Here is a 25,263-nt window from a genome sequence, read left to right as displayed (position 1 = left end):
TGGAAGCACAGAGTCTTAACCACTGGCTCGCCAGGGAAGTCCCCGCATGACTCTTTTTTTTTTTTTGGAGGCTAATTACTTTACAATATTGTATTGGTTTTGCCATATATTGACATGAATCCACCATGGGTGTACATGTGTTCCCCATCCTGAACCCCCCTCCCACCTCCCTCCCCATCCCATCCCTCTGGGTCATCCCAGTGCACCAGCCCCGAGCACCCCGTATCATACATCACACCTGGACTGGTGATTCGTTACACATATGATAATATACATGTTTCAATGCCATTCTCCCAAATCATCCCACCCTCGCCCTCTCCCAGAGTCCAAAAGACTGTTCTATACATCTGTGTCTCTTTTGCTGTATCACATACAGGGTTATCGTTACCATCTTTCTAAAGTCCATATATATGCATTAATATACTGTATTGGCGTTTTTCTTTCTGGCTTAGTTTACTCTGTATAATAGGCTCCAGTTTTATCTACCTCATTAGAACTGATTCAAATGTATTCTTTTTAATGGCTGAGTAATACTCCATTGTGTATATGTACCATAGCTTTCTTATCTATTCATCTGCTGATGGGCATCTAGGTTGCTTCCATGTCCTGGCTATTATAAACAGTGCTGCGATGAACACTGGGGTACACGTGTCTCTTTCAATTCTGGTTTCCTTGGTGTGTATGCCCAGCGGTGGGATTGCTGGGTCATATGGCAGTTCTAACTCTTAAAAGAAGCATTCCAGCTCCACCACTTATTGGCTATGCAATCTGGGGTAGTTTGACCCATCTCTGCCTCAGTTCCCTTATTTGAACAGTAGAGAACTGGGCTCCCCACATCACTGAATTGTTGGGTTAAACGGATTAAGATATGTAATGCACTAAGTGTCTGACATACAGTAGAAGCATTTGCTATTATTGTCATCTCCAGTGTCACCTTCTCGTTTCTTCACCAAATGTTGCTTTACACCTGGGGAAATGCAGACGGTCCAGGGAAAAGCAACCCACTGGTCTTGGCGTTCTGTTATTTTCCTTGTAGTGGTACTGAGTAAATGCGATAGTCTTCCTACCAGTGAGCTGGCTGCATTAGAACAGATCCTCTCCCTTCATGTTCCTCCATTGTCAACAGGCTAGGCTCCCTGACTCCCAATCCACCCTTTGTGTCCCTCAATAAAACCCACTCTAATTGGGCAACAAACCTTTCTCTAAATTAAAGGCTGGGCAGGTAGTGATGGTGGGCTGTGATGGATAGGAGCTGTGCAGCTGCTGCTTTGGGCAGGCAGCCCTGGAGCCTGCTGAGGTCTCCACTCCTAAGATTTTTCCAAGACCCTCCTGGGCTACTTCTAACCGCTAGATAGACAAGCTACAGGGTGATTATTTCCTTAGGCAAGCAAACACTTCAGCCCTCTAATATGGTATTTCCTGAGGCTGGAATAGCAACAGGAAGGAAGTCCTGTGGGGAAGAGTTCTGCCAAAACACTCATTCTGAGGAAGGGATCAGTAAACTGACAAATCTGCTCAGCCCTGTACAACATTCTGCAACCTCCACACGTGGAACTCAGGGCAGGTCTCACCCACAGGCAGCTAGCTGCCATCACTATTCTGTGGGTTCCTGAATTCAAGGAGACCTATAGATGCGACTCTGTGTGACAAACCCAGACAAAAATTTGCACCTAAAAAGCAGTTAGGCCATTTATTGGCATTAGGAAAGCATTCCTTTAAACAAGAGAAAGAACTCTGAACACTAAAATCACATCTATTTTATGAAAACTTGAGACCAACCTCTATGACATCTGTACACAGTTTAATCACGAACAAGAGCAAGGATTCCAGTTAAATAAATTAAACCACACTGTCCTGTCACAAGGAAATGAAAGGAAAGCTGGAGGCGGGGGTAGGTCCTCCCCCATCCCAAATCCTTGTATTCACACCACTGTTTCAGATACAAGAACATAACAATTCCCCAGTGCAGCACCCAAACCGCTTCCCATTGTTTCTTATGGCAGTCACTGAATTACCAATTGTCCGAAGGCTAAGCAAATTTCGTGGAAAAAGGGCGTACCCTTTGGCTCCGTGCGTGGCCTGTAGCTGAGGAGGCAAGTTCTTAAGAACCCACGACTGGCTGATATATGCAGTCCTGGCGAGGGGAGATCCGCTAGGCATCCAAATCGAAGTCGTCACGCTCCTCATTGTACTCCAGCACGTGCCGCTTGATCTTGGACGAGTCAACCCAGGTGACAAAGTCCTCCATGCTTCGCGTGACAAGGAAGGCGGGGTCGGTGACCACGTCGGGGCCCACGCGCACGTGGCCCTGCTCCACGAATGCCACAGCGGCCTGGAGGTGCTGCGCCATGCGCAGCTTAAGCAGCACGGTGGGCAGCCGGCGGCGGCAAAAGGACGAGGCCGTGACGAAATCGCAGAGCTCCAGCGATCCCCGCGTGGGCACTAGGCCGAGAGCATACAGCTTATCCAGCAGCGCGGCCGAGGAGCGCACGCGAAACGGGTCGCGCTCAGGCAGATCGCGCAGGCGCCGGGCCAGCTCGCGCACAGCACGGCTCAGCTGGTTGTAGCGCGTATAGTCCTCGCGCCGCTGCAGCCGATAACGCCGCAACACGCGTAGCTCATGCAGGTTGTGATCTGTGACCTCCCAATTCAAGAAGTCCACCTGCTTGAGCAGCTTCTGCTCGTGAAACTTAAGCTTCCGCACCATGATGGCGGCTCAAACGCTGCCAGACCGGAGGCTCAGCGCGCATTCCAGCTGCCGCGCGACTTCCGCCTCAGTACGGCTAGACCCGGCCGCCTTGGGGATCCTGCGCCAATGAAAGGAAGACTCAGGGCCAGGCCTCCCATTTCCATTGGTTAGGATGAGGCCACGCCCCGTGATCGTATCTCGCGTTTCTTCTCCGCGTTCTCTGAGGGAGGCGGAGGGAAGAAACGCCTGGAGAGGCCGGGGATGGGAGGGGCGGCCTCCTAGGCGAGTCTGCGCGGTTTTAAGTTGCCGAGAATTAATTACCTAGTGCCGTAATTATTTCCTCTCGTTTAGGTTTCTGTCATTTAGGGCCTCTCTGGAGAGCCTCTAACAGAAGAGCTAAAGGGGATAGTTCCGGGAAAGAGGGGTGACCGCCGCGCTAATATGGATTTAATGTGCTAACTGACCTTGGCAGGGGCGGCGGGGCGGGGTGGGGGGCTGTCCTCCCACCTTGTGGGGGCTTCTCTGAGCCGACAGGGGCTGATCGGGTATCCCCACAGCCGACTAACCGCAAGTCCATTACGAGGCGGGCGGAGGTTTTTCAGCCTACCAATTGGTGCTTGAAGCCACTGAACCTATTCAGTACTGATTCCCAGGCTACTTCCTGCATGCCCAGAATCAGGATCTACGCAGGAGTCACTTGAAAATCTGTATTGTTAACAAGAATGCCACGTGATTCATAAAATCCAGTAAATTTGAAAAGCTTGGATAGTACAAATCCTGACTCTTTAATCCGGGCTGAAAAGAATTAGCCTGACAGGTTGGATTTCTGGAGTATTTAGTGAACACACAACACTTTTTCTGCAAATTATGTCTGTTTTAGTTTAGTGTAGCGCTAACAGGACTAACTTCTTTATTTACCCAAGACTTTGACGCCACCTAGCTTCTTTGCCTATAATTTTATTTTTGTATGCTTTTCATTGTTTTTTAAAGATACAATATTTGATATGGGCGATACTATATGTAACATATGTGAGATACAAAGAATACTTGTGGACCCAACAGCCAGTTTAAGAAAGCATCACCAGGACCTATTTAACCACTCTCCCAGTCAGAGGTAAAGATATCTGCTCTCCTGAATTTAGTGTTTATCTTTGTCTTTTGTTTAAAAAGAAAAATAGTTTTATCATTTTATGCATCCCTAAGTATACTGCAGATGGTGACTGCAGCCATGAAATTAAAAGACGCTTACTCCTTGGAAAAGTTATGACCAACTTAGATAGCATATTCAAAAGCAGAGACATTACTTTGCCAACGAAGGTCCGTCTAGTCAAGGCTATGGTTTTTCCTGTGGTCATGTATGGATGTGAGAGTTGGACTGTGAAGAAGGCTGAGCGCCGAAGAATTGATGCTTTTGAACTGTGGTGTTGGAGAAGACTCGTGAGAGTCCCTTGGACTGGAAGGAGATCCAACCAGTCCATTCTGAAGGAGATCAGCCCTGGGATTTCTTTGGAGGGAATGATGCTGAAACTCCAATACTTTGGCCACCTCATGCAAAGAGTTGATTCATTGGAAAAGACTCTGATACTGGGAGGGATTGGCGGCAGGAGGAGAAGGGGACGACAGAGGATGAGATGGCTGGATGGCATCACTGACTCGGTGGACGTGAGTCTGAGTGAACTCCGGGAGTTTGTGATGGACAGGGAGGCCTGGCGTGCTGCGATTCATGGGGTCGCAAAGAGTTGGACACGACTGAGCGACTGAACTGAACTGAACTGAAGTATACTGAGAATTTTCTTACTTGAAGCATAGCCCATGGATCAGCAGAGAGCTGTTGAAAATGCAGAATTTCAGACCCCATTCCGGATTTACAGAAACAGAATCTGCATTTAACCAGATCCCCAGGTAATTTGCATGCATGATATTTGAGAAGTGTTGCTTAGATGATATCACATATGGAATTTTTTTATATATAGCTGCAGTTGCTTTTTAAAAAACTGCTGCATTATATTCCATTGTTTTGTTGTTGTTCATTGCTCAGTTGTGTCCAACTCTTTGCGACCCCATGGACGCCAGGCTTCCCTGTCCTTCACTATCTCCTTGAGTTTGCTTAAACTCATGTCCATTGAGTTGATAATGCCGTCCAATCATCTCATACCCTATTGTTCCCTTATCCTCCTGCCTTCAATCTTTCCTAGCATCAGTGTCTTTCCCAATGAGTTGGCTCTTCGAATAAGGTCGCCAAAGTATTGGAGCTTCAGCTTCAGCATCAGTCCTTCCAGTTAATATTCAGGGTTGATTTCCTTTAGAGTTGACTGGTTTGATCTCCTTGCAGTCCAAAGGACTCTCAAGAGTCTTCTCCAACGTCACAGTTTGAAAGCATCAATTCTTCAGCACTCAGCCTTCTTTATGGTCCATCTCTCACATCCATATATGACTACTAGAAAAACCATTGTTTGGTTCTATCCAATTTATTAATCCATCTCCTGTTGGATTTTTCTTTTTTTGGAGTGACTATTAGCAGTACTACATTCCTGTAGGTTTCCTGTTGCACCTATGCAGTAACTTCTAGTATACATCTTGAAGTTGAATTACTGAGTTGTAAAGGATCCGTGAACATGTAAAGTGCATGCTCAGCTTTACTAGCTATTGTCAAATTGTTTTCCAAAGGGGCTGTACCAATTTATATTCCTTTGTCACTATATGAGAGTTCCCTTTGCTCCTCATTCTTGACAGTGCTTGGTTGGTAGACTTTTTAAATATTTGTGAATCTGATGAGTGTGTGATGGCATTTTACTGTGATTTTAATTTACATTTCCTGATGAATAAAGGTTTCATATATGTTTCTTCCTCTGTGGAATGCCTCTTTGTGTATTTTTCTATTGGTTTGTGGAGTAGGTAGCATAGTGACCCCCCCTCCCAAGATGTCCACCCAGAGCCTGTGAATGTTACCTTATAGGAGAAAAGGGATTTTGCAGATGTGATTAAATTAAGGATCTTGAGGTAATGACATGGTCCTGGATTAACTGAGTCAGTCTCATTAATCACAAGTGTCCTTAGAAGTGAAAGAGGGAGGCAGAAGAGTCAGGGAGATATGATGATGCATGCACAAGTCTGAGGTGTGATTTCTGACTTTGAGGATGATTGGGAGCCAGGAGCAGAGGAATGTGGGCAACCTCTAGAAGCTGGAAAAGGCAAAGAAATTGATGTTTTACCTAGAGCCTTCAGGAGGAACATGGCCCTTGCTGACACTTTGATTTGAACCCAGTGAGATCCACTTTGGTTTTCTGGTCTTGAACACCATGAAAGAATAAATCTGTGTTGTTTAAAGCCACTGAGTTTGTGGTAATTTGTTGTAGCTGCAATAGGAAACATACAGATTATTTACTTTTTTTTTTTTCTACTTTATTTGAAAGTGTTCTTTGTATATTCTGGATAGTAATCCTTAGCTAGTTATCTATGGTGTGCAAATATATTTTCACAGTTTGCACTTCGTCCTCACCCTTCATATTCCCCCAGCCTCACTCCTTCCATCTTCAGCCTTTGTTCAGTGTGTGGGGGAGGACTCTTGGTTAACTCCCTTCTCCCCAGACAATACACATAATAAATAAGTAAATTATATTTGTTAGCAGATGATAAGTGTCATGAAACAAAATTGAGCAGGATATAGGAGAGCTTGGGGTGAGGATGGGCTGTAATTTTAAACAGGGCATGTGAAGGTAGGTCTTACTGAGAAGGTAATATTTCATGGTGGGTTAGCCATGTGGCTATCTAGAGGAAGAGCATTTCAAGAAGAGGAAGCAGTGAGTGCAAATGCCTTAAGATAGAAATGTGCCTGGCATCTCAGAAGAGGAATAACAAAGCCATCTTGGCTGGAGCAGAGTGGGCTAGTAGGTGAGGAAAGGGGGCTCAGATAACAGAGGCTCCAAAGGCTCTCTTAAGGTCTTTGGTTTTTAGGTTGAGTGAGATGAGGACACTGGACGGTTTTGAACTGAGAACTGACATCTAACTTATGTTTTAAAAGAACCACTCTGACTGCTGTGTTGAGAACAGACTGTCAGGAGGCAGAGGTGGAAACATTGAGGCAATTAGGAAGTTGTGGTGATGCAAGTGAGAAGGGTGGTAGCTGGGACCAGGAAAGCAGTTGTGAGATGCCAATGAGAGAGGAGTTCCAGAATAAGGAGAAAGGTCAAAGAATGGCTCCAGTTTTGGACCTAAGCAAGTGGCAGAAAGTACTCATTACCTGAGATGGGGGAGATTGCCAAATAGAACAGATTTGGGTGGCAAGATTAGAAATTCAGCTTTGGACATGTTGGGTTGGAGATGTCTACTAGACATGCAAAGAGAGATGGCAAGGAGAGCGACTTGTAAGTCTGGTAAGTCTGGGGTTTTATTTTTTATTTTTCTTTTTTGCCAAACCTTGAGGCATGCAGGATCTTAGTTCCCCAACCAGGGATAGAACTTATGCCCCCTGCAGTGGAAACATCAAGTCTTAACCACTGGACCACCAGAGAGTTCCCTCAGTTTGGTATCAGCCCAGAGAAAGGCCTGGGCTGAAGATTTAAAATTTTGGATATTATTGGCAGAAAGATGGTGTTTGAAGAAGTGAAAATAGAAAAAGACAAGAGGACCACGCTACTAGTAGGCACTCTGGTGTCAAGAATTATTGACTTTGTCCATTTCTGGCATTCAAGATGTCGAAGCAAGGTGTGAAATTCTGGATTTCCTTGGGTCTTACAGCTGGAGCCATGATCAACTGTGCTGACAACACGGGAGCCAAAAATCTGTATATCATCTCTGTGAAGGCAATCAACGAATGACTGAATAGACTTCCTGCTGCTGGTGTGGGCGACATGGTGATGGCCACAATCAAGAAAGGCAAATCAGAGCTGAGAAAGAACATACATCCAGTGATGGTAATTTGACAATGAAACTCATACTGAGAAAAGATGCTGTGTTTCTTTATTCTGAAGATAATGCAGGGGTCAGTGTAAACAATCCCTGGAGGAGGAAATGGCAATCCACTCCAGTATTCTGTCTGTGCACGGACAGAGGAACTTGGTGGGCTACAGTTCACGTGGTCACAAATAGTCTGACACGATTGAGCAACAGAGCCCATAGTAAACAGTAAAAGCAAGATGAAAGGTTCTGCTGTTATAGGACGAGTTGAAAAGGAGTGTGCAGAGTGTGGCCCAGGATTGCATCCAGTGCTGGCAGCATTGCACGCTTCTTCGATGTATTTGTAAAAAAGAAGTAAAATAAAAATTATTCCCTGCCCCCCCCCCCGGAAAAACAAAACAAAACAGAATTATTGGAGAGAAGCGGATGAACCAGTGTAGTAGAAGGGAAACCAGGAGAGTGTGGCTGGCCAGTGCAAATGAAGAAAGTGTATCCAGGGGGAAGGAGTGATCAACCTGGTCAAATGCTACAGAGAGCCTAAGTACAAGAGAAGGGCTGAGAATAACCATTAGGTCATTGATGACTGATAAGAGTTTCAGTGGAGTGTGAGATTGAAAGAATGGCTAGAGGGGTTTAAGAAGAGAAAGGGAGGAAAAATGTTGGAAGCACCTGTTAGAGATGGCTATTTTGAGGAATTTGCTGCAAAGGTGAGCAGATAAAGGGACTTGCTAGATGGTCCAGTAGTTACGAATCTGCCTTGCAATGCAGGGGGCATGAATTCAATCCCTGGTCAGGGAACTAAGATCTTACGTGCTCAGGGCAACTAAGGCTGCAAGCAGCAACTTCAGAGCCCTTGTGCTCTGGAGCCCATAACATGCCATAACAAAGATCCTGCATGCCACAAGTAAGACCTGATGCAGCCAAAAGAAAAAAAGCAGAGGTGGGGTGTGGGGGGGAGTAGTTGTGGCGGGGGAAGTGGAGTCAAGAATCTATTTTTTAAAGGTGTGGATTGACTCTTCCCTCAATATCGACATCTTGTTGGTTGTCATTCCAGTCTCTTCTACCCCCATAAAATCCCAAATTTACTTCTCCCCAGACCATTACCGCAGGCCTTCATCATCTCTTGAATGCATTTCTGTAGTAATAGTCCAGTGTGTCTACCATGCTAGCCACCAGCAGAATCAGCCTGGAAGCCACTGGCCATAGTTCTCCCTTGCCGATTCCTTTTCTAAAGGAGGAAAGCTGGGATGGGGATGGATGCTGTTTCCTGTGTCTGAGTCAGGGTCCCAGCAGGAAAGAGAGAACACACTCCAATTAGAATTACATGAGGAGAATTTAATAAAAAATTTCCCAAAGGAATGGGCAGGGTGTGGGGAAACCGCAAAGGTTAGTGCAGTTGCCTGAGAGTAGTAACTGTGGGTCCTGTTACCCACAGGTTTGAAGAGAGTTGGGAATAGAAGATATAGGTTCTGGAAATCTCTGTGAAGCTTAAGAGTGAGTTTTCCTCAAGAACCTGAAAATAGGGTGGCCACTGTGAGACAGAAACCACCTCCTCCCTCAACAGATATGGAAGTAAATCCAAGGTGTGAATGTGTATACATATGTGACTTGGGCTTCCCTGGTGGCTCAGTGGTAAAGAATCCACCTGGCAATGCAGGAGTTACAGGTTTGACCCCTAATCTGGGAAGATCCCATATGCCATGGAGCAACTAAGCCCGTGTGCCACAACTATTAAGCCTGTGCTCTGGAGCCGGTGCTCCACAACAGAAGCCATTGCAACCGCTCTAGAAGCTTGCGCACCGCCACTAGAGAGTAGCCCCACTAGCTGCAACTAGAGAAAGCCTGCGTGCAGCAACAAAGACCTAGCACAACCAAAATAAATAAATTAGCAATATGTGACGGAAGTATTTGGGAACCAACTAAAGACCATCAAGGTGGTGGCTGGGGGTCCCTCTGAGGGGTGGGGTTGGACTAGGGGTTAGGCCGAGCGCCGAAGATACTTTCAAACTATGGTGTTGGAGAAGATTCTTGAGAGTCCCTTGGACCGCGAGGAGATGAAACCAGTCAATCCTACAGGAAATTAACCCTGAATATTCACTGGAAGGACTGATACCGAAGGTCCAATGCCTTGGCCACCTGATGCAAAGAGCCAACTCATTGGAAAAGACCCTGATGCTGGGAAAGATTGAGGGCAGGAGAAGAAGGGAGTGACAGAGGACGAGATGGTTGGGTGGCATCATCAACTTAATGGACATGAGTTTGAGCAAATGCTGGGAGACAGTGAAGGACAGGGAAGCCTGGCATGCTGCAGTCCATGGGGTCACAAAGAGCTGGACACAACTGAGTAACTGAACAACAACTAGTCGGGTGAGTAGAAATCCCATCGATTGTCAGGAGCAACAGTTAGAACTGGACATGGAACAACAGACTAGTTCCAAATAGGAAAAGGAGTACGTCAAGGCTGTATATTGTCACCCTGTTTATTTAACTTATATGCAGAGTACATCATGAGAAACGCTGGGCTGGAAGAAGCACAAGCTGGAATCAAGGTTGCTGGGAGAAATATCAATAACCCCAGATATGCAGATGACACCACCCTTATGGCAGAAAGTGAAGAGGAACTAAAAAGCCTCTTGATGAAAGTGAAAGAGGAGAGTGAAAAAGTTGGCTTAAAACTCAACATTCAGAAAACGAAGATCATGGCGTCTGGTCCCATCACTTCATGGGAAATAGATGGGGAAACAGTGGAAATAGTGTCAGACTTTATATTTTGGGGCTCCAAAATCACTGCAGATGGTGACTGCAGTCATGAAATTAAAAGACGCTTACTCTTTGGAAGGAAAGTTATGACCAACCTAGATAGCATATTCAAAAGCAGAGACATTTCTTTGCCAACAAAGGTCCATCTAGTTAGGGCTATGGTTTTTCCAGTGGTCATGTATGGATGTGAGAGTTGGACTGTGAAGAAAGCTGAGTGCCGAAGAATTGATGCTTTTGAGCTGTGGTGCTGGAGGAGACTCTTGAGAGTCCCTTGGACTGCAAGGAGATCCAACCAGTCCATTCTAAAGGAGATCAGTCCTGGGTGTTCCTTGGAAGCACTGATGCTAAAGCTGAAACTCCAATACTTTGGCCACCTCATGTGAAGAGTTGACTCATTGGAAAAGACTCTGATGGTGGGAGGGATTGGGGGCAGGAGGAGAAGGGGACAATGGAGGATGAGATGGCTGGATGGCATCACCGACTTGATGGACATGAGTTTGAGTAAAGTCTGGGAGTTGGTGATGGACAGGGAGGCCTGGCGTGCTGCGATTCACGGGGTCGCAAATAGTCGGACACGACTGAGCGACTGAACTAAATTGAAATAAAGGTAAAATGTTTACAACAGTCTAGCACTCAACAGGAGAATGGCAACCCACTCCAGTACTCTTGCCTGGAGAATCCCATGGACGGAGGAGCCTGGTAGGCTGCAGTCCATGGTGTCGCAAAGAGTCGGACACTACTGAGCGACTTCACTTTCACTTTTCACTTTCATGCATTGGAGAAGGAAATGGCAACCCACTCCAGTGTTCTTGCCTGGAGAATCTCAGGGACGGAGGAGCCTGGTAGGCTGCCATCTATGGGGTCACGCAGAGTCGGACACGACTGAAGTGACTTAGCAGTAGCAGCAGCAGCACTCAACAAACACTAAGGGAGTAGCTGCTTCTTAACAAGTTTGGAGAGAGGTTCTGCAAACAGAAGAAAGATCACAGAAAAGGGGTGTCCTGAAAGCAGCTGTGGGAAACATATTCAGGCTCTGGTCCTGGCCATCCTAGGCTGAACTGAGTCCTTAGAATCAAGGCTGCACCTATGGTTGAGGGGACCAGACCTCAAGGTTTCTTGGCTGAGAGAACCATTGGTTCTTCCCATCCTGGGGCATTCAGTTTCACTGGACTCAACTTCTGGTAACTGGGCTTCCCAGGGAGCAGCTCAAATTGCCTTGATCTATTGATGCATAAATTCAGGTGTGCCTGGACAGTTCAATTTCTCTTTGCAAAGTAATACCTGGGCTTTTGGGGTTTGCACATAAACCTTTATTCTGGTCAAATGCCAGCTCTGTGTGGGGCATTGGATCAACTCACTGAACCAGTTAAATTGGCTTTTGGAGCCAGAAGCCTGCAAATTACACCCTTCAAAACAACTCAAGGTGGGGAATTCCCTGGCAGTTTAGGGGTTAGGGCTCTGTGCTTCTAGTGCAGGGGGCATAGGTTCTATTTCTGTTGGGGAACTAAGATCCTGCATGCTAAGCCGCCAAAAGGAAAAAACAAAATAAAACAACAGCCCAAGGTACCCACCTTTACAGCACCACCTTGTGCCAGTCAATCTATAAGTGGGGAGTATGAGCATGAGGGGGGAAGGAGGTTCTAGATAGAGGAGGCTATCTAGACAAGGCTCAGGGCATAGCCAGGAAGGGGAGTAGGGGCTGAAGCCTTTGTTCATCTTAGGTACCTCCTGTCTACTTAAAAAAATTGGACAACATGAGAGTTGCAAGTTAAGTTTTATCTGGGGCAAAATGCAGATTGTAGCCTGGGAGACAGCACCTCAGATAGCTCTGAGAAACTGTTCCACAGAGGTAGGGGCTGGGGGGAGGACAGTATATATGTGATTTTGGTAAAGGGGGAGTACATTGTAATCAAGCAAATATTTTTTGTAGGTTTCTGCTAGTCTTGTGAAGCTTCTTTTCATCAGCATTAAGGATTTTAGTTTTAGTGCTTTTCTTAATATGAGGAGACACAAGAATTGGGCTCATAAAATCAGCTCCCGAGAATATCTATCTGAAGACCTGTCCTGCCAGTTTTTCCCTGAGCACAGAGTGCCTCATTTCTGCTTTCCACCCTGAACTCCTTCAGGGGTGTTGAAGGCCAGTGCTGTAGCAGCACATGCTTTAATCCTTATAGTTAGATAGGTAGATGGCAAGTGCCAATTTGTAGTTGACACTCCTCCTCCAGGAAGTGTTCCTTGATCCTTGTTCAACCCAGGTTAGGATAGGTGCCCTTCCAGTCACATTTCATGGCACTGACCACACTGGGCAGGGAACGTCGCTTTATTTTCCTGATCCGTCTGAACTTCTGGTAGGTGAAAACAATGCCTTGTTCGTCTTTGTAGCCCAGGAGGCCTGGTACAGAATACTCAGTTAATGTTTCCTTGAGTGCATGATCAAATGAATGAGACAAAGACAGAATGAATGAACAGAGGACAAGAGTTGTTAGGTCGCTCAGGCGTGTCCAACTCTTTGGTACACCATGAACTGCAGAATGCCAGGCTTCCCTGTCCTTCACTATCTCCTGGAGTTTGCTCAAACTCATGTTCATTTAGTCGGTGATGTCATCCAACCGTCTCATCCTCTGTCACCCTCTTCTCCTCCTGCGCTCAATCTTTCCCAGCATCAGGGGCTCTTTCAATGTGCCAGCTCTTCTTATAAGACAAGAGGGGAGATTGTAAACTCTCCAGGGCAGGCACCCCCACTACCTTCTGGTACCCTGATCCCCAGTGCCCAGCACAATGTCTGGCAGAATCAATGACCAGGGTCAAGTACCCTTTACCTCTTCCCAGAGCCCCAGCCCGACCATTCCTCTAGTCTCCGTGGGGCTAGCAGACAAGACACCGGTCTCCGCCAGCCGCCGCACAAAGCACGGCGGAACCTGATCGTGCCTACTCTTGTTCCCCGTCACTACAGATGTACAGTCTTGTCTTTCTCCCTGAAGGGAGTCGCCCAGGACAGGGATTCTCCTGGCCCTGTCCGTATAGGGTACTAGAAAAGCTTTTTCCGTGAGGGCATCGCTGGCTCTGGGGCCCCCTCCAGAAAACAATCCCCAGGCGGCGCCACGGCGGCGTTCCGCCGGGGCGGTGGCGGGGCGGGGAAGCGGGAGCGGGGGTCTGCGGGTTTCCGCGCACCCTTCCTCCACCTCCCGGGTCCCGGCTCTGGCGCTCTCCTTGTAGCCCCGCACGTGGCAAACACTCAGAGTTTTCCTCACTTGCGTCACGGAAAAGGCAAGAGGGTGACGGAGCCCGGGAGGCTAGGCGGCGGCTGGAGAGCTCCCCCGCGCGGCGCTTGAGCCCCTCGGGGCGAGAGGTGTCTCTCTGAGAGCTCGGACAGGCTGCGGGGGTGCGGATGCCCTAGGGTCTGGCCCCGGAGGCTGCCTCTCGTCCGCGATCGATCGTCTCCTTGCTCTCGCATCCCGATCTCCCCGCGAGTGAGTGAAGGCGCCCGCCACAACAGAAAAGAGAGGAGTAGGCGGGAGCCAGGCTGCTGCGTCCCAGGCCCGCGGGAGGGCGGAGCCGGGCCGTCCCTGGCCAGCCAGAACGCAAGGAAGTGCCGCGGAGTTTGCCCAATTCCCCAGCCTGCTTTTCCTTCTCCCTCCCTCTCCCCACCCCTCAACCCCCCCTCCCCTTCACCCGCCGGCTATTCCCTCCTTCCTCGGGACGCCACCTCCCGGAATCGCCTTTTTTTCTGTTGTTTTGGATCTGGCTTCTCGCTGGCGGCGCCGAGGAGCCGCGAACGCTAGAGAAGAACGCGGGCTCGGGGCGCAGCCCGCCGCCCACCGGCGGGATCCCGCAGGGCAGAGCGGAGGACGGACGGACAGGCGGCGGGACTGACCGCCGGCCGCACGGTCAGCTCTCCGAGCTCACTCTCCAAACTCCTGTTGAGTGTGTGCGTGCACGCGAGGGGTGCGGGGTCTACGTCCGGCGAGCCGGGGCGGGTTACCAAAGGATTACCTTTGGACGAGGGTCCTTGGACTCGGATCAGGGTCATCTTCAGGCTCAGAAACTGCTGAGGAATTAGACAAACAAAAGAGGCCACTCAGTTAGTGGCCAAGAGTCGCCCGAGCGCCTCGTCGCGTCCCCTCCTTTCCCCCGGGTTGGGGCTGGCCGCTTGGGGGCGGGGAGAGGGCACCCGAGCCGGCTGGGGGCTGGGGGCCGGGCCGGGCCGCCGGGTCGCAGAGTTGGCCGGCCTGTTGTGTAAGCCTTAGTCCTTGTTTTCCCGGCCTGGCTTGTTGTGAAGCCGGACACATCCACCCCTGGATTCGATTCAGGAGGCTGCCGCTTTTCTCCTTGCCCCTCTTGGATTTTCTGGATTTTTAAAAACCCAGTGGTCCAGGAAGAGGAGGAGGAAGGAGGAAGGAGATCTGCAGAGGAATGTGAGAACCTCCCGAGGCCCAGGCTGGAGGAGCCAGAAGGAACTGGGAGCCAGAGCTGCCGGAGTTTCTGGGACGGTGGTTTCCGAGTGATTCTCTTCTATTTTAGAACATTGTTCCAGCGGAGAGTGTCGAATTCTTGCCTGCTCAGGGCTGGTTTTCTCCGAGTCATTTGACTTTTCTTCTAGGAGTGGGAGGAGAGACTCTCCCCTGCAGGGGCTGCGGAAGGAAGGGAGGAAGACCAGGGACATGAGCCGGCCCGGCTCACAGGCGAGTGCGGGCAGACCTGGTAGGGCCAATTCTGGGCCGTGGACATTGCTTTGAAGAGAGGGAGGCTGGATACCTTCTGTGGGTGCTCAGACCCCACAGTAAGGGCTGAGAGACTGAGGGCTGTTGCTCGTGCATCCTCGGACACCCTAACAAGTGTCCTCAGTTCTGGGTGGGACTCTCCTCATCGTCTCTACCACTGGCCCAGACATGGCACTCAAAGGGCGAGCCCTTTATGACTTCCGCAGCGAGAACAAGGAGGAGATCAGCATCTGGCAGGACGAGGACCTGGTCATCTTCAGTGAGACCTCGCTGGATGGCTGGCTGCAGGGCCAGAACAGCCGTGGGGAGACTGGGCTCTTCCCTGCCTCTTACGTGGAGATCCTCCGTTCTGACACCGGCTCCAACCATGCCAACTACTCCAGCAGCCCCGCAGGCTCTCTGGGCACCCAGGTGAGCTTATATGACAGCTCCAACACTTCCAGGAGTGGCGGCGGCAGTGGCTTTCTGTCAAACCAGGGTAGTTTCGAGGAGGACGATGACGATGACTGGGATGACTGGGATGATGGATGCACGGTGGTGGAGGAGCCACGGGCCGGTGGGCTGGGCACCAATGGGCACCCTCCACTCAACCTCTCCTACCCTGGTGCCTACCCCAGCCAACACATGGCCTTCCGGCCCAAGCCACCCCTGGAGCGGCAGGACAGCCTGGCATCTGCCAAGAGAGGCAGCGTGGTGGGGCGCAACCTCAACCGCTTCTCGTGCTTCGTGCGCTCTGGCGTGGAGGCCTTCATCCTGGGTGACGTGCCCATGATGGCCAAAATCGCTGAGACATACTCCATTGAAATGGGCCCTCACGGCCCCCAGTGGAAGGCCAACCCCCATCCGTTTTCGTGCTCCGTGGAGGACCCAACCAAACAGACCAAATTCAAGGGCATCAAAAGCTACATCTCCTACAAGCTCACACCCACCCACGCCAGCTCACCTGTCTACCGGCGCTACAAACACTTCGACTGGCTCTACAACCGCCTGCTGCACAAATTCACTGTCATTTCGGTGCCCCACCTCCCAGAGAAGCAGGCCACAGGTCGCTTTGAGGAGGACTTTATTGAGAAGCGGAAGCGGCGGCTCATCCTCTGGATGGACCACATGACCAGCCACCCTGTGCTGTCCCAGTATGAGGGTTTCCAGCATTTCCTCAGCTGCCTGGATGACAAGCAGTGGAAGATGGGCAAACGCCGGGCTGAGAAGGATGAGATGGTGGGCGCCAGCTTCCTGCTCACCTTCCAGATCCCCACAGAGCACCAGGACCTGCAGGACGTGGAGGACCGCGTGGACACCTTCAAAGCCTTCAGCAAGAAGATGGACGACAGCGTCCTGCAGCTCAGCACGGTGGCCTCAGAGCTGGTGCGCAAGCATGTGGGGGGCTTCCGCAAGGAATTCCAGAAGCTGGGCAATGCCTTCCAGGCCATCAGCCATGCCTTCCAGATGGACCCCCCCTTCAGCTCCGAGGCCCTCAACAGCGCCATCTCTCACACGGGCCGAACCTATGAAATGGTTGGTGAAATGTTCGCTGAGCAGCCCAAGAATGACCTCTTCCGGATGCTCGACACACTGTCTCTCTACCAGGGACTGCTCTCCAACTTCCCCGACATCATTCACCTGCAGAAAGGTAAGAGCCAGTGTGGGCTGGAGACTCTGACAGCGTCTGCGCTCTGCAGGGCACAGGGGCTATGAGGATGGCCTAGATGGAGCAGAGCGGCTCAGCTAGTCTTTCGGTCTCTGTCTCATCCGTTCATTCAGCAAGGGTGTTGAGCACCTAGCAGATGACAGGTGCTATTCTAGGTACAGGGATATATATGGGCAGGGCTGGTCCCTGTCCTCATGGAGTTCACTGTTTACCTTCTTGTCTGTTCATTCATTCACTCACTCACTCACTCATTCATTCATTCATTTTCTCTGTTTCTGTCTCATTTACTCATTTACCCATTATACATCGAGTCCTCCAAGTTATTAGGCTGGGTTCTGGGAACACAGAGCTGACCAGGGCCCAGGCCTTGCCCTTGAGGAGCCCACAGGCTTGTGGGGACATGGACACAGACCCAGATAACGAGAGCACAGAGCGTACCTATCAGAGCATAACGCTTGTCAGCAGCTCACCTCCCTGCCTTTGCAACTTCAGAGACTGTTCTCATGGCTGCACATCCTATCTGTGAGCTTCCTCCCTATCTGTGTTCAGGAGAGTTGGCTCTCCCCATTTTGCAGATGAAGAAGCTGTGTCCACACAAGGATGGCTGCACAAGGAGTCCATGGCCTAGCTGGGACTGTCCCTTCCTTTTGCACCTCCCCAAGGACACATGCATTTTGGCCACCTCCCAAACTCAGCTGTGTGTTCAGTTCTCACGGTATCCTCCCTAGGGGAGGGACAGGATGGGTCCCTGTTACTGTGGGGCTATCAAGGAACTGCCAGGGAAGTGACTCATAGCCGGGTCACCGAGGGGCACCCGGACTGGGCTGAAGGAGAAACCGGGGGTCCAGGGCACTGCCTACATGGTCCATCCGATTCCCCCTTCCTGAGCCTGGCTTCTCTTCTTGCCTGAGCACTGAGTCAGGAGCTGACCGGCAGGTGGCTGAGTCTTGTGGACTACAGGCAGGGCAGGAGGGAGGTGTGGTCCTCCCCAGGGCTGCTTGGTAACTCAGGAAGAACGTCTGCAGGGCGTGGGGCTGGCTCCCAGGCCCCTAAGCCCTGAGGTCAGGCCTGGCTTGGTGGAGAGTTTTCCTCTGGGCGGGGCCAGGAAGCCGGCTCTGCACTGAGCCTGGGGGACAGCAAACATCACCGCCCTACCCTGGTCACTGCTCGTAAACCAGCCTTGTTTTCCTTTTGTTGTTGTTGTTCAGTCACTAAGTCGTGTCTGATTCTTTGCAACCCCATGGACTACAGCACGCCCGGGCTTGCCTGTCCTGCTCTATCTACCGGAATTTGCTCAGACTCATGTCCATTGAGTCAGTGATGCCATCCAACCATCTTTAGGAAGTTAACTTCTAGAACTTCTCCAGCTTCCAGACTCTTTTCTCCCCTTACTGTCTCTTCTTCCTCCTTCTCCTCTCTGTTCTTTTTTTCCTTCTCCACATTCCTCTCTTCCTCCTTCCCTTCTTTCAGCTTCAGGAGACATGACCTGAGTTCTGGTCCTGGCTCTGCCCCCAATTTGCTGTGTGCCCCTGGGCAGTGCCTTCCTCTCTCTGGGCATTAGTTCCTCAGTCTGTAACACAGAGTGGACACTGTGAGCTCTCAGGCCTTCAGGGGGGTGGGGTGGGGAAGAGAGTCCTGGGGAGGGTCTGGTCGAGGACAGAACGATGCCTTAGTTTCGGCTCTGAGTTCTGGGCAGGGACAGGGCAGGGGTGGTGGCTGGGGCCGGCTGGCCCACTGGGGCAAGTGTCGCCTTAAGTAGAGCCACGCTCTGCTGCACTAGGGCCTGGGAAAGCTGGTTCAACCAGCTCCTCGGATGGCGTGTTCCTGTGTGGGCAGCAGGAGAAAGGTGAGCAGGGGCAGTGATGAAATAGCTGCCACATGTGTGGCTGGGGACCCTCCACCCAGGGCAGAGCTAGGGGCAGGAAGGCAACCCTGGACTCAGGGCTCCCAGGCTCCCATTAGAGCAGGAGGGATAAAGGCAGTCTGGCCTTTCTGGCCCTGGATCAGGGGCACAGAGCTGAGAGGGCCACTTCTGAGTTTCCACTGGAGGCTACGCTGAGGGGTCAGTGGTCCTCTGGGGGTGATGTATTCAACTTCAGACAGATGCCACATCCACCTTCCCTTACCCAGAGGACCCCTCCCCATTTGGCCAAGGGCTTTGGGGCTTACTATTCCACTTTCTAGGCTCTGTACCACCACTCCCAGCCCTGTATGGGGCAGGTACTACAGTGGTTAGGGAGCGGGGCTGGACTCTGGCTGAGACAGAGTTGGGCAGGCTTTGGGGAGCCACAGCCTGCTATGGGGAGAAGAAGTCCCATGGTGGCCCTGTGGATAGAGACCTTTCACAGAGGGAGGAGCAGGAAAGTTGGGCCCTGGGTGCCCAGGATGCTGTCAGCCTGTTCATACACTTTCTAAAGCATGGCGTGCATGTGGGAGAGGCTTTGGAAGGAAGGAGACAGGAGGCCTGGTAGGGTTTAGGAGACCAGAATTTGGACAAATGTTGTCTTTGAGGTGACCCTGATTGAATTTCCTCCCCTGAGAAAGCTTAGGAAAATGGGCCATGGAACCCATTTGGTGCAGAGGTGAAGCCTACCAGCCTTGTCTGCCCACCAGCCCAGTCCCTGGAGCTCAGTCCAGGGGTTTCTCCTAAAGGGAGAAGGGTAACCATGTGATTAATCATTCAAACCAAGGCAGTCTTTTGGGGGGAAAAGAGAGCCTTGATAATAGTTAATCTGGGACAGCAAGGGGAAACAGTGGCTGTCCAGGGCCCCTGCCTGAGAGCCAGCCAGGGCAGGACTCTGTCCTAAGACTCGTCACAAACCACGGAGGTCAGTGTGGGTCCCCCCATTCTCCGATGAGGGGCAGTGAGGTGGGCTGATCATCAGAGCAGGATTGGAGCCCCAGTGTCTCTAACTCCACAGCCAGGTTGTAGCCACTGTGCCAGACAGATGGGAGAGGGGGCTCCCTAAGGGGTGGATGCCTGGGGTAGACGAGCCAGAGGGGAAGGACCAGGGAGGGAGTTGGTGCTCTCGCACCAACTCAGCTGGCATCCTCTGTGGAGGATGGACGGAGGCCCTCCAGAAGGCAGGCCCTGGACCACACAGCATGCATGGAGGGGTCACAGTGCTCACAGGTTGGCCAAGGCAAAGTGGCCCTTGCAGGACCAAGTTCTACCCTGGGGGAATAGGTGGGTCTAGCCTCTGTGCTCTGGGCCATCACAAGCTCTCCTTCTGCCTCCCCTCCTAGGCTCCCAGGAACAGAGAATCATATGGCCCTGAGCCACCACCAGCTGGGTCTTGGCTGTGACTGAAAAGCAGTTTGCACCTAGCTGCACATAGCTTCTGGAGCTCTTATCCTGGAGCTCCTGGAGCTCCATCCCAAGTACTTTAAACATATTAGTTCAATTAAACCTCTGCTCTAATTAGAGGGCGAGGACCATCATGATCCCATTTTACTGATGTGGAAACTCTAAAGTGCTATACTGCCCTGAGCAGCTGTCAGCAGCATCGTATGTAGTCCAGCCTGTCCTGTTTACAGTGGGGAGACCTGCAGTCCTTGTTGGAGGTGACACAGTGGACTAGGACCCAGACCTCCTGCCCTCAACCTAGGGTAGGGACAAGGTGGATTCAGGGGGAGTTTAGGGAATATGCCTGAGACCCTGGGGATCTGAAACTCCAACCTTCCCGTCCCTGTTCCTGGGATCCGGTCTATAGGACAACTGCCATGGCAGGAGGTGCCCGGGGTCCTCAGCTCTCATGGTGAGTCCTAGGTGGAATGTGGTGGGGTGAGGGGGGACTGGCCCAAGCCCTGACTCCCGGTTTGTCTCTGGGGTGCGTTAGTGTTAGCTGGTACCAGTCCCACATCTGAGTCACAGGGTGGAGGGTGACAGAGAGCAGGGTGGGGCCTCCTCTGGCCCCCAGAGCCTTCGCCCCCCATCCCTGGCTCCCTGCCTGTCTGTGGATACCTAGCAATTGCAATAGATTCATTCCTATATCTGGGCCTCGATTTCCTTCCTCTAAGGCCATGGGCTTGTGCTTACTCGCTCAGTCAGGTCTGACACTTTGTGACCCCATGGACTTTGTAACCCACCAGACTCCTCTGTCCATGGGATTCTCCAGGCAAGAATACTGGAGTGGGTAACCATTCCCTTCTCCAGGGGATCTTCCTAACCCAGGGATCGAACCTAGGTCTCCTGCATTGCAGGTGGATTCTTTACCATTTGAGCCACCAGGGAAGCCCAAGGCCATGGGCTATTTAAGGCCTTAAATAGCTTCTTAAATGCAGGTCCATCCCCACTGCACCCAGACTTTCTCAGGAAGGTGGAATCCAGGCTGATATGTTTCCTTTGCTGAAGCCTAACTCTAGTTTCTTTGTCCAGCTATTTTCTACCTTTCTTCTTCTGGTTCTTTCTACCTCTTGGGACCTTCTCAAATTCCTGAGTCCATTGTCTGGACGCCTCACGTATGTGCCTGGAGGACTTGGCCTGGGCCCCCTGCAGTAGAAGTGGTGTCCACTCCCCGCTCTGCAGGGCTCCCTCAGGGCCAGATATCCCACACTTTGTGGGCAGGAAGGAGGCTGGGAGCCCCTGGACAAGTCCTTTCCCACCAGGGCCTGAGTTTCCTCTGAAGAGTACTGGCGTGGTGGTGGAGGTGAAGGTGGCCCTGGGGGTAGGGGCTGGACAGCTGTCCTCTAAGGCTGCTCTAGTTCTGAAGCCTCTCAGGGGGGTTTCGTCTTGGTCCCATGGTCAGTCCCTCTCCTTCTGCCCAGGTCTGGGCGATCAACCTAGGGAAGGGACACAATTTGGAAGAATCTGAATGAATCAATAAGGATGGAACAAGAGGCAAGAAGAGGTGGTTCAAGGAAGGTGCTGAAAGGGCTGAGCGGGCTGGGAGCTGGGCACTGCGGAGTTCTTTTGGGTGCTGTGTTGGCAGTCCTGGAAGTGTTGCAAATGTGAGTTGGCTTGCCCGAAATGCCACTATTTGCCGATTAGCACACACTTGCCGTCTTCCGTGGGTACTGCTCCTTCTAAAGGCAGGGTTATTTCCAGCACATAGTAAATGTTCAGTAAATGCGTCCTGAATGCAGCCAACAACTTGAGAGTAAACAGATTATGTTTCAAAGGTCCCTGAGAGGCTCCCCCTTAAGGAAGAGGTGAGAAGCATTAAAAACAAGCCTGTTACTCATGAGCGGTGGGTGCTTTTGAAGCACTCCGGGAGCATGCTGTCCTCTGTACCAAGCCTGCCCACCTCCACACTCTTCTTCACACTGTGGATTCCCTACAGCCCTGCGAGGAGTGCCTGCCAGGCACAGGCAGACTGCCTCCCCGGCTCAGCAACTGCCCACTGGCTTCAGCGCAGAATCAGTCAAGTGCCCGTTAATTCAGAACTGAAATCCTTTCACCAATTGCTTGTTGATTCACTCAGGTTCTTCCAAATTGGGTCCCTTCTGCAGGTTCATCCCCTGGTTCCCCGTCTGTCACCTGGTTATGACAATGGCCTGCTCTAGTCGCCTGGGGACTGGGGTGAGGAGGGAGCAGAGCCTATATGAGAGACGCACACAAAGGAAAACTCCAGGTGGTCTCTGTTTTAGAATCAGCAGTGTGATGGTGGCAGGGAGAAGGATGCTCCCTGTGGGAGTGGCACCTGATCAGAGCCTTGAATTATGCATAAGGATCTGGGAGGCAGAGAGAGAAAGGGTGCGTTTGATGAATATGGGGTCAGTGCAGAACAGGTGCAGGGGTCAACTCCCAGAGGGCCTCCCAGGCCAGGAGAACGGGGGACCTTGCTCTGCAGGCCAGAAGGAAGCCAGGGGAGACCTGGAGCTATGGGTGCCAGCTTGGCTGCTCTTCAGGTGCTATGGAGAACCTCTCAGAGGTTGGGACTGAAGTGGGGAGACCCGTGGGGGGCCTGTTGCAGCAGTCCAGTGAGATTGAATCTGTTTAGCAGACACATGTCAGAATCTGCGTGGGCTAGGCTTTGTTCTAGGTGCTAGAGACATTGAGCTCATACCTGGAGGGACGCAGTCAGAAAAACCACAGAGAGGTAAGAGCTGTGGTAGAGGGAAGCCCAGGACACCTGGGAGCAGGCGAGGCACCTGATGCAGTGGGACTGCCCAGAAGGCTTCCTGGAGAGGTGATATCTGAGCTGAATGGGGAACCAGCATGAGGGCTGATGAGGCCTGTGGTGGATGGGGACAGCCTGGTCGTAGAAGTCAGTACAGCTAACAGGGCTGTGACCAGTCAGGTGTACGCTGCTGGCAGTGCCTCATGTTTGGAGGGAAGATGGTACATCTGGCTTAGGACATGCTGAAGGTGAGGGTTCGGGGAACATCCCTGTGGAGACATCAAGTGGCTGGACCGTGGGTCTGGAGTCCAGGAGGGAGGACTGAGTTGAGCCGATGACGGTACTGTCTGCCCTCGAAGGGTCTCAGGGCGGGGTTAGGGAGCGAATGGGAGAGACCGGAGCCCTAACCGCCCTTGACCTCCGCTCTGCCTGTGCCAGGCGCCTTCGCCAAGGTGAAGGAGAGCCAGCGCATGAGTGACGAGGGCCGCATGGCGCAGGAGGAGGCTGATGGCATTCGCCGGCGCTGCCGCGTGGTGGGCTTTGCCCTGCAGGCCGAGATGAACCACTTCCACCAGCGCCGCGAGCTCGACTTCAAGCACATGATGCAGAACTACCTGCGCCAGCAGATCCTGTTCTACCAGCGGGTCGGCCAGCAGCTGGAGAAGACGCTGCGCATGTATGACAGCCTCTGACCGCTGGCCCAGGCCCTCGCCCCGCCCCCAGGGCCTTCCCACACCAGCAGTGCCTGGAGGGCGGGGAGTTGGGGGTGGCCTTTGGAGGAGTCATGAATATCCCTGGGAAAGTCCCCCACCCCTTAGAGCTGGGGGCACAGCAGGGATGGGAACGGGGCCAGGAGCCCTCCAGGCCCAGGCCTGGGCTGCTGGTCAGTCACTTGAGGCCAGGCCAGGGTCTTAGCTTCCCCGGAGCCTATAGCACATGCCCACCTGGCCACTTCCCCCTCATTCGTTCAGTAGACACGCAGGGCCTGCTGCAGTCAGACACTGGGCATCCAGGGCTGTGACACGCCTGCTCTTGTACCCAGTTGAGGTGGGGGTCAGACGCAGAAACAGGCGGGGGCAATACAGAATGATCGATGGTAAGGAATGGGCTTCTGGAAGCTCGCGGAAGGGACCACTCGTTCTGCCGGTCAGGGATAACTCCATGGAGCAGGTGACATGTGAGCAGTGTGTCTTGAAAGATGACAAGGAACTGCCAGACAGTAAGTGGGGACAGTGAAGGGGGAAGGCATTCAGAGAAAGAAACACCTCTTCTCCTCTCCTTTGTCTTTCCCCAGCAAGTTTGGTGCCCCCTTGGTGTGTCCCCTTGTGTGACAGAGGGTGGGGATCTGCCTGGCTCCCATGGCCCTGGCCCTGCCCCGCTCCCCCCGACCCCACAGGAGGGGCTGCAGGCCAACTCCCTCCCGACTCCCCCTTCACCAGCTGAGCCCCCTCACCCCCTGGCTAGGGGACCATGCAGCATCTTTGCCCTGGGCTCAAGGTGCTGAGACAAGCCACAGACCCCAGGATTTTGGTGGTACCTGCCTGGAGGGGACACCCGCAGGTTACTGGGTATTTGAGTTCACCAGCCATCGCTCTCACACTCCTGGCAGGCTTGGACCTCCGGCTCCCAGGGGCCAGCTTACCCGTCGCCCCAGGGATCCCGGACCCACCTGCCCATCACCAGGCTCACTGTGATGCCATCCAGGTCCTGGTGGGATTGTGCTGTCTCCCACTAATGTTTACATCCTCAAGGGGGCTCTTCCCACACCCCCAGGTCGGGGTATGGTCAGAAACTGACAGATGCCACTGCTGGCCTTCCCAGGAGGTCATGGCTATTTCTGGCTGCTGCTGCTTCAATCTTCATTCTTTCTTGTTTTCTTGATAAACCTTTTCCAATTAAGATAACAAAAGTATGACTCCTTATTTGGATCCCGGGGCAGGGGATGAGGGTGGAGGGAAGGGTGGAGCCCTAGTTGTCCCTGGGAGCAGCTGGACCAGATTCTGAGGTCGTGATGGGCACAGCATTCACTCCAGAACCTCAAAAGTTGGTGGGGGGAGGGCAGTGCTGGTGGTCGGGGCTAGCTGGGGGCCTCTGGGTGGCCATGGACCCCAGCTCAATGCACACCCTTTCGAGACCTCACTCTCCTCTTTTCTCAAACGGGTGGAGTCCTGCCAGGGCTTTGGCCCTGCTGCTCTGTGATCCAGGACTGAGGGTCACATGAGGAAGGGACAGTCTAGACAGGGGGTTCATCTCCAGGAGGGCATATCCCAGCCTTGTCCCCAGGAAAGCCCAGTCCAGGGGAGGGGGTGGGACTCAGACCCTGTGTCCTTCCCTGGGCCGTCCAGTCCAGGGTGCCCAGACCTGCAGTGGCTTCCTGGTTGGAAACTGAGGTGGACCCCCAAGCTGTGCCCTTGGATGTATCCTAGGCAGGATGGACAGGAATCTGCACACAGGAAAGAGGAGGGCTGGAGGGTCAAGGTTCTCTTG

General features: G+C 52.0%; 2 protein-coding genes across 2 annotated transcripts; one reads left to right on the top strand and one right to left on the bottom strand.

Annotated features, from left to right (window-relative positions):
• Positions 1 to 1,663: 1,663 nt before the first annotated feature.
• Positions 1,664 to 2,741, bottom strand: IMP3 (IMP U3 small nucleolar ribonucleoprotein 3). Its single transcript, NM_001079588.2, is given in 1 exon segment — positions 1,664 to 2,741. A coding segment is annotated over 1 exon segment (555 nt). The 5' UTR covers positions 2,708 to 2,741; the 3' UTR covers positions 1,664 to 2,152.
• A 12,493-nt stretch (positions 2,742 to 15,234) lies between these two features.
• Positions 15,235 to 23,746, top strand: SNX33 (sorting nexin 33). Its single transcript, NM_001205702.1, has 2 exons — positions 15,235 to 16,696; positions 23,215 to 23,746. The coding sequence occupies exons 1-2, from the start codon at positions 15,235 to 15,237 to the stop codon at positions 23,466 to 23,468; spliced, it is 1,716 nt and encodes a 571-aa protein (NP_001192631.1). The 3' UTR covers positions 23,469 to 23,746.
• Positions 23,747 to 25,263: the final 1,517 nt, after the last annotated feature.

Source organism: Bos taurus, chromosome 21, assembly GCF_002263795.3.
Source record: "Bos taurus isolate L1 Dominette 01449 registration number 42190680 breed Hereford chromosome 21, ARS-UCD2.0, whole genome shotgun sequence".
NCBI lineage: Eukaryota > Metazoa > Chordata > Mammalia > Artiodactyla > Bovidae > Bos > Bos taurus.
The sequence above is the reverse complement of the archived record's forward strand: the minus strand, read 5'-3'. Positions and strand labels throughout refer to the sequence as shown.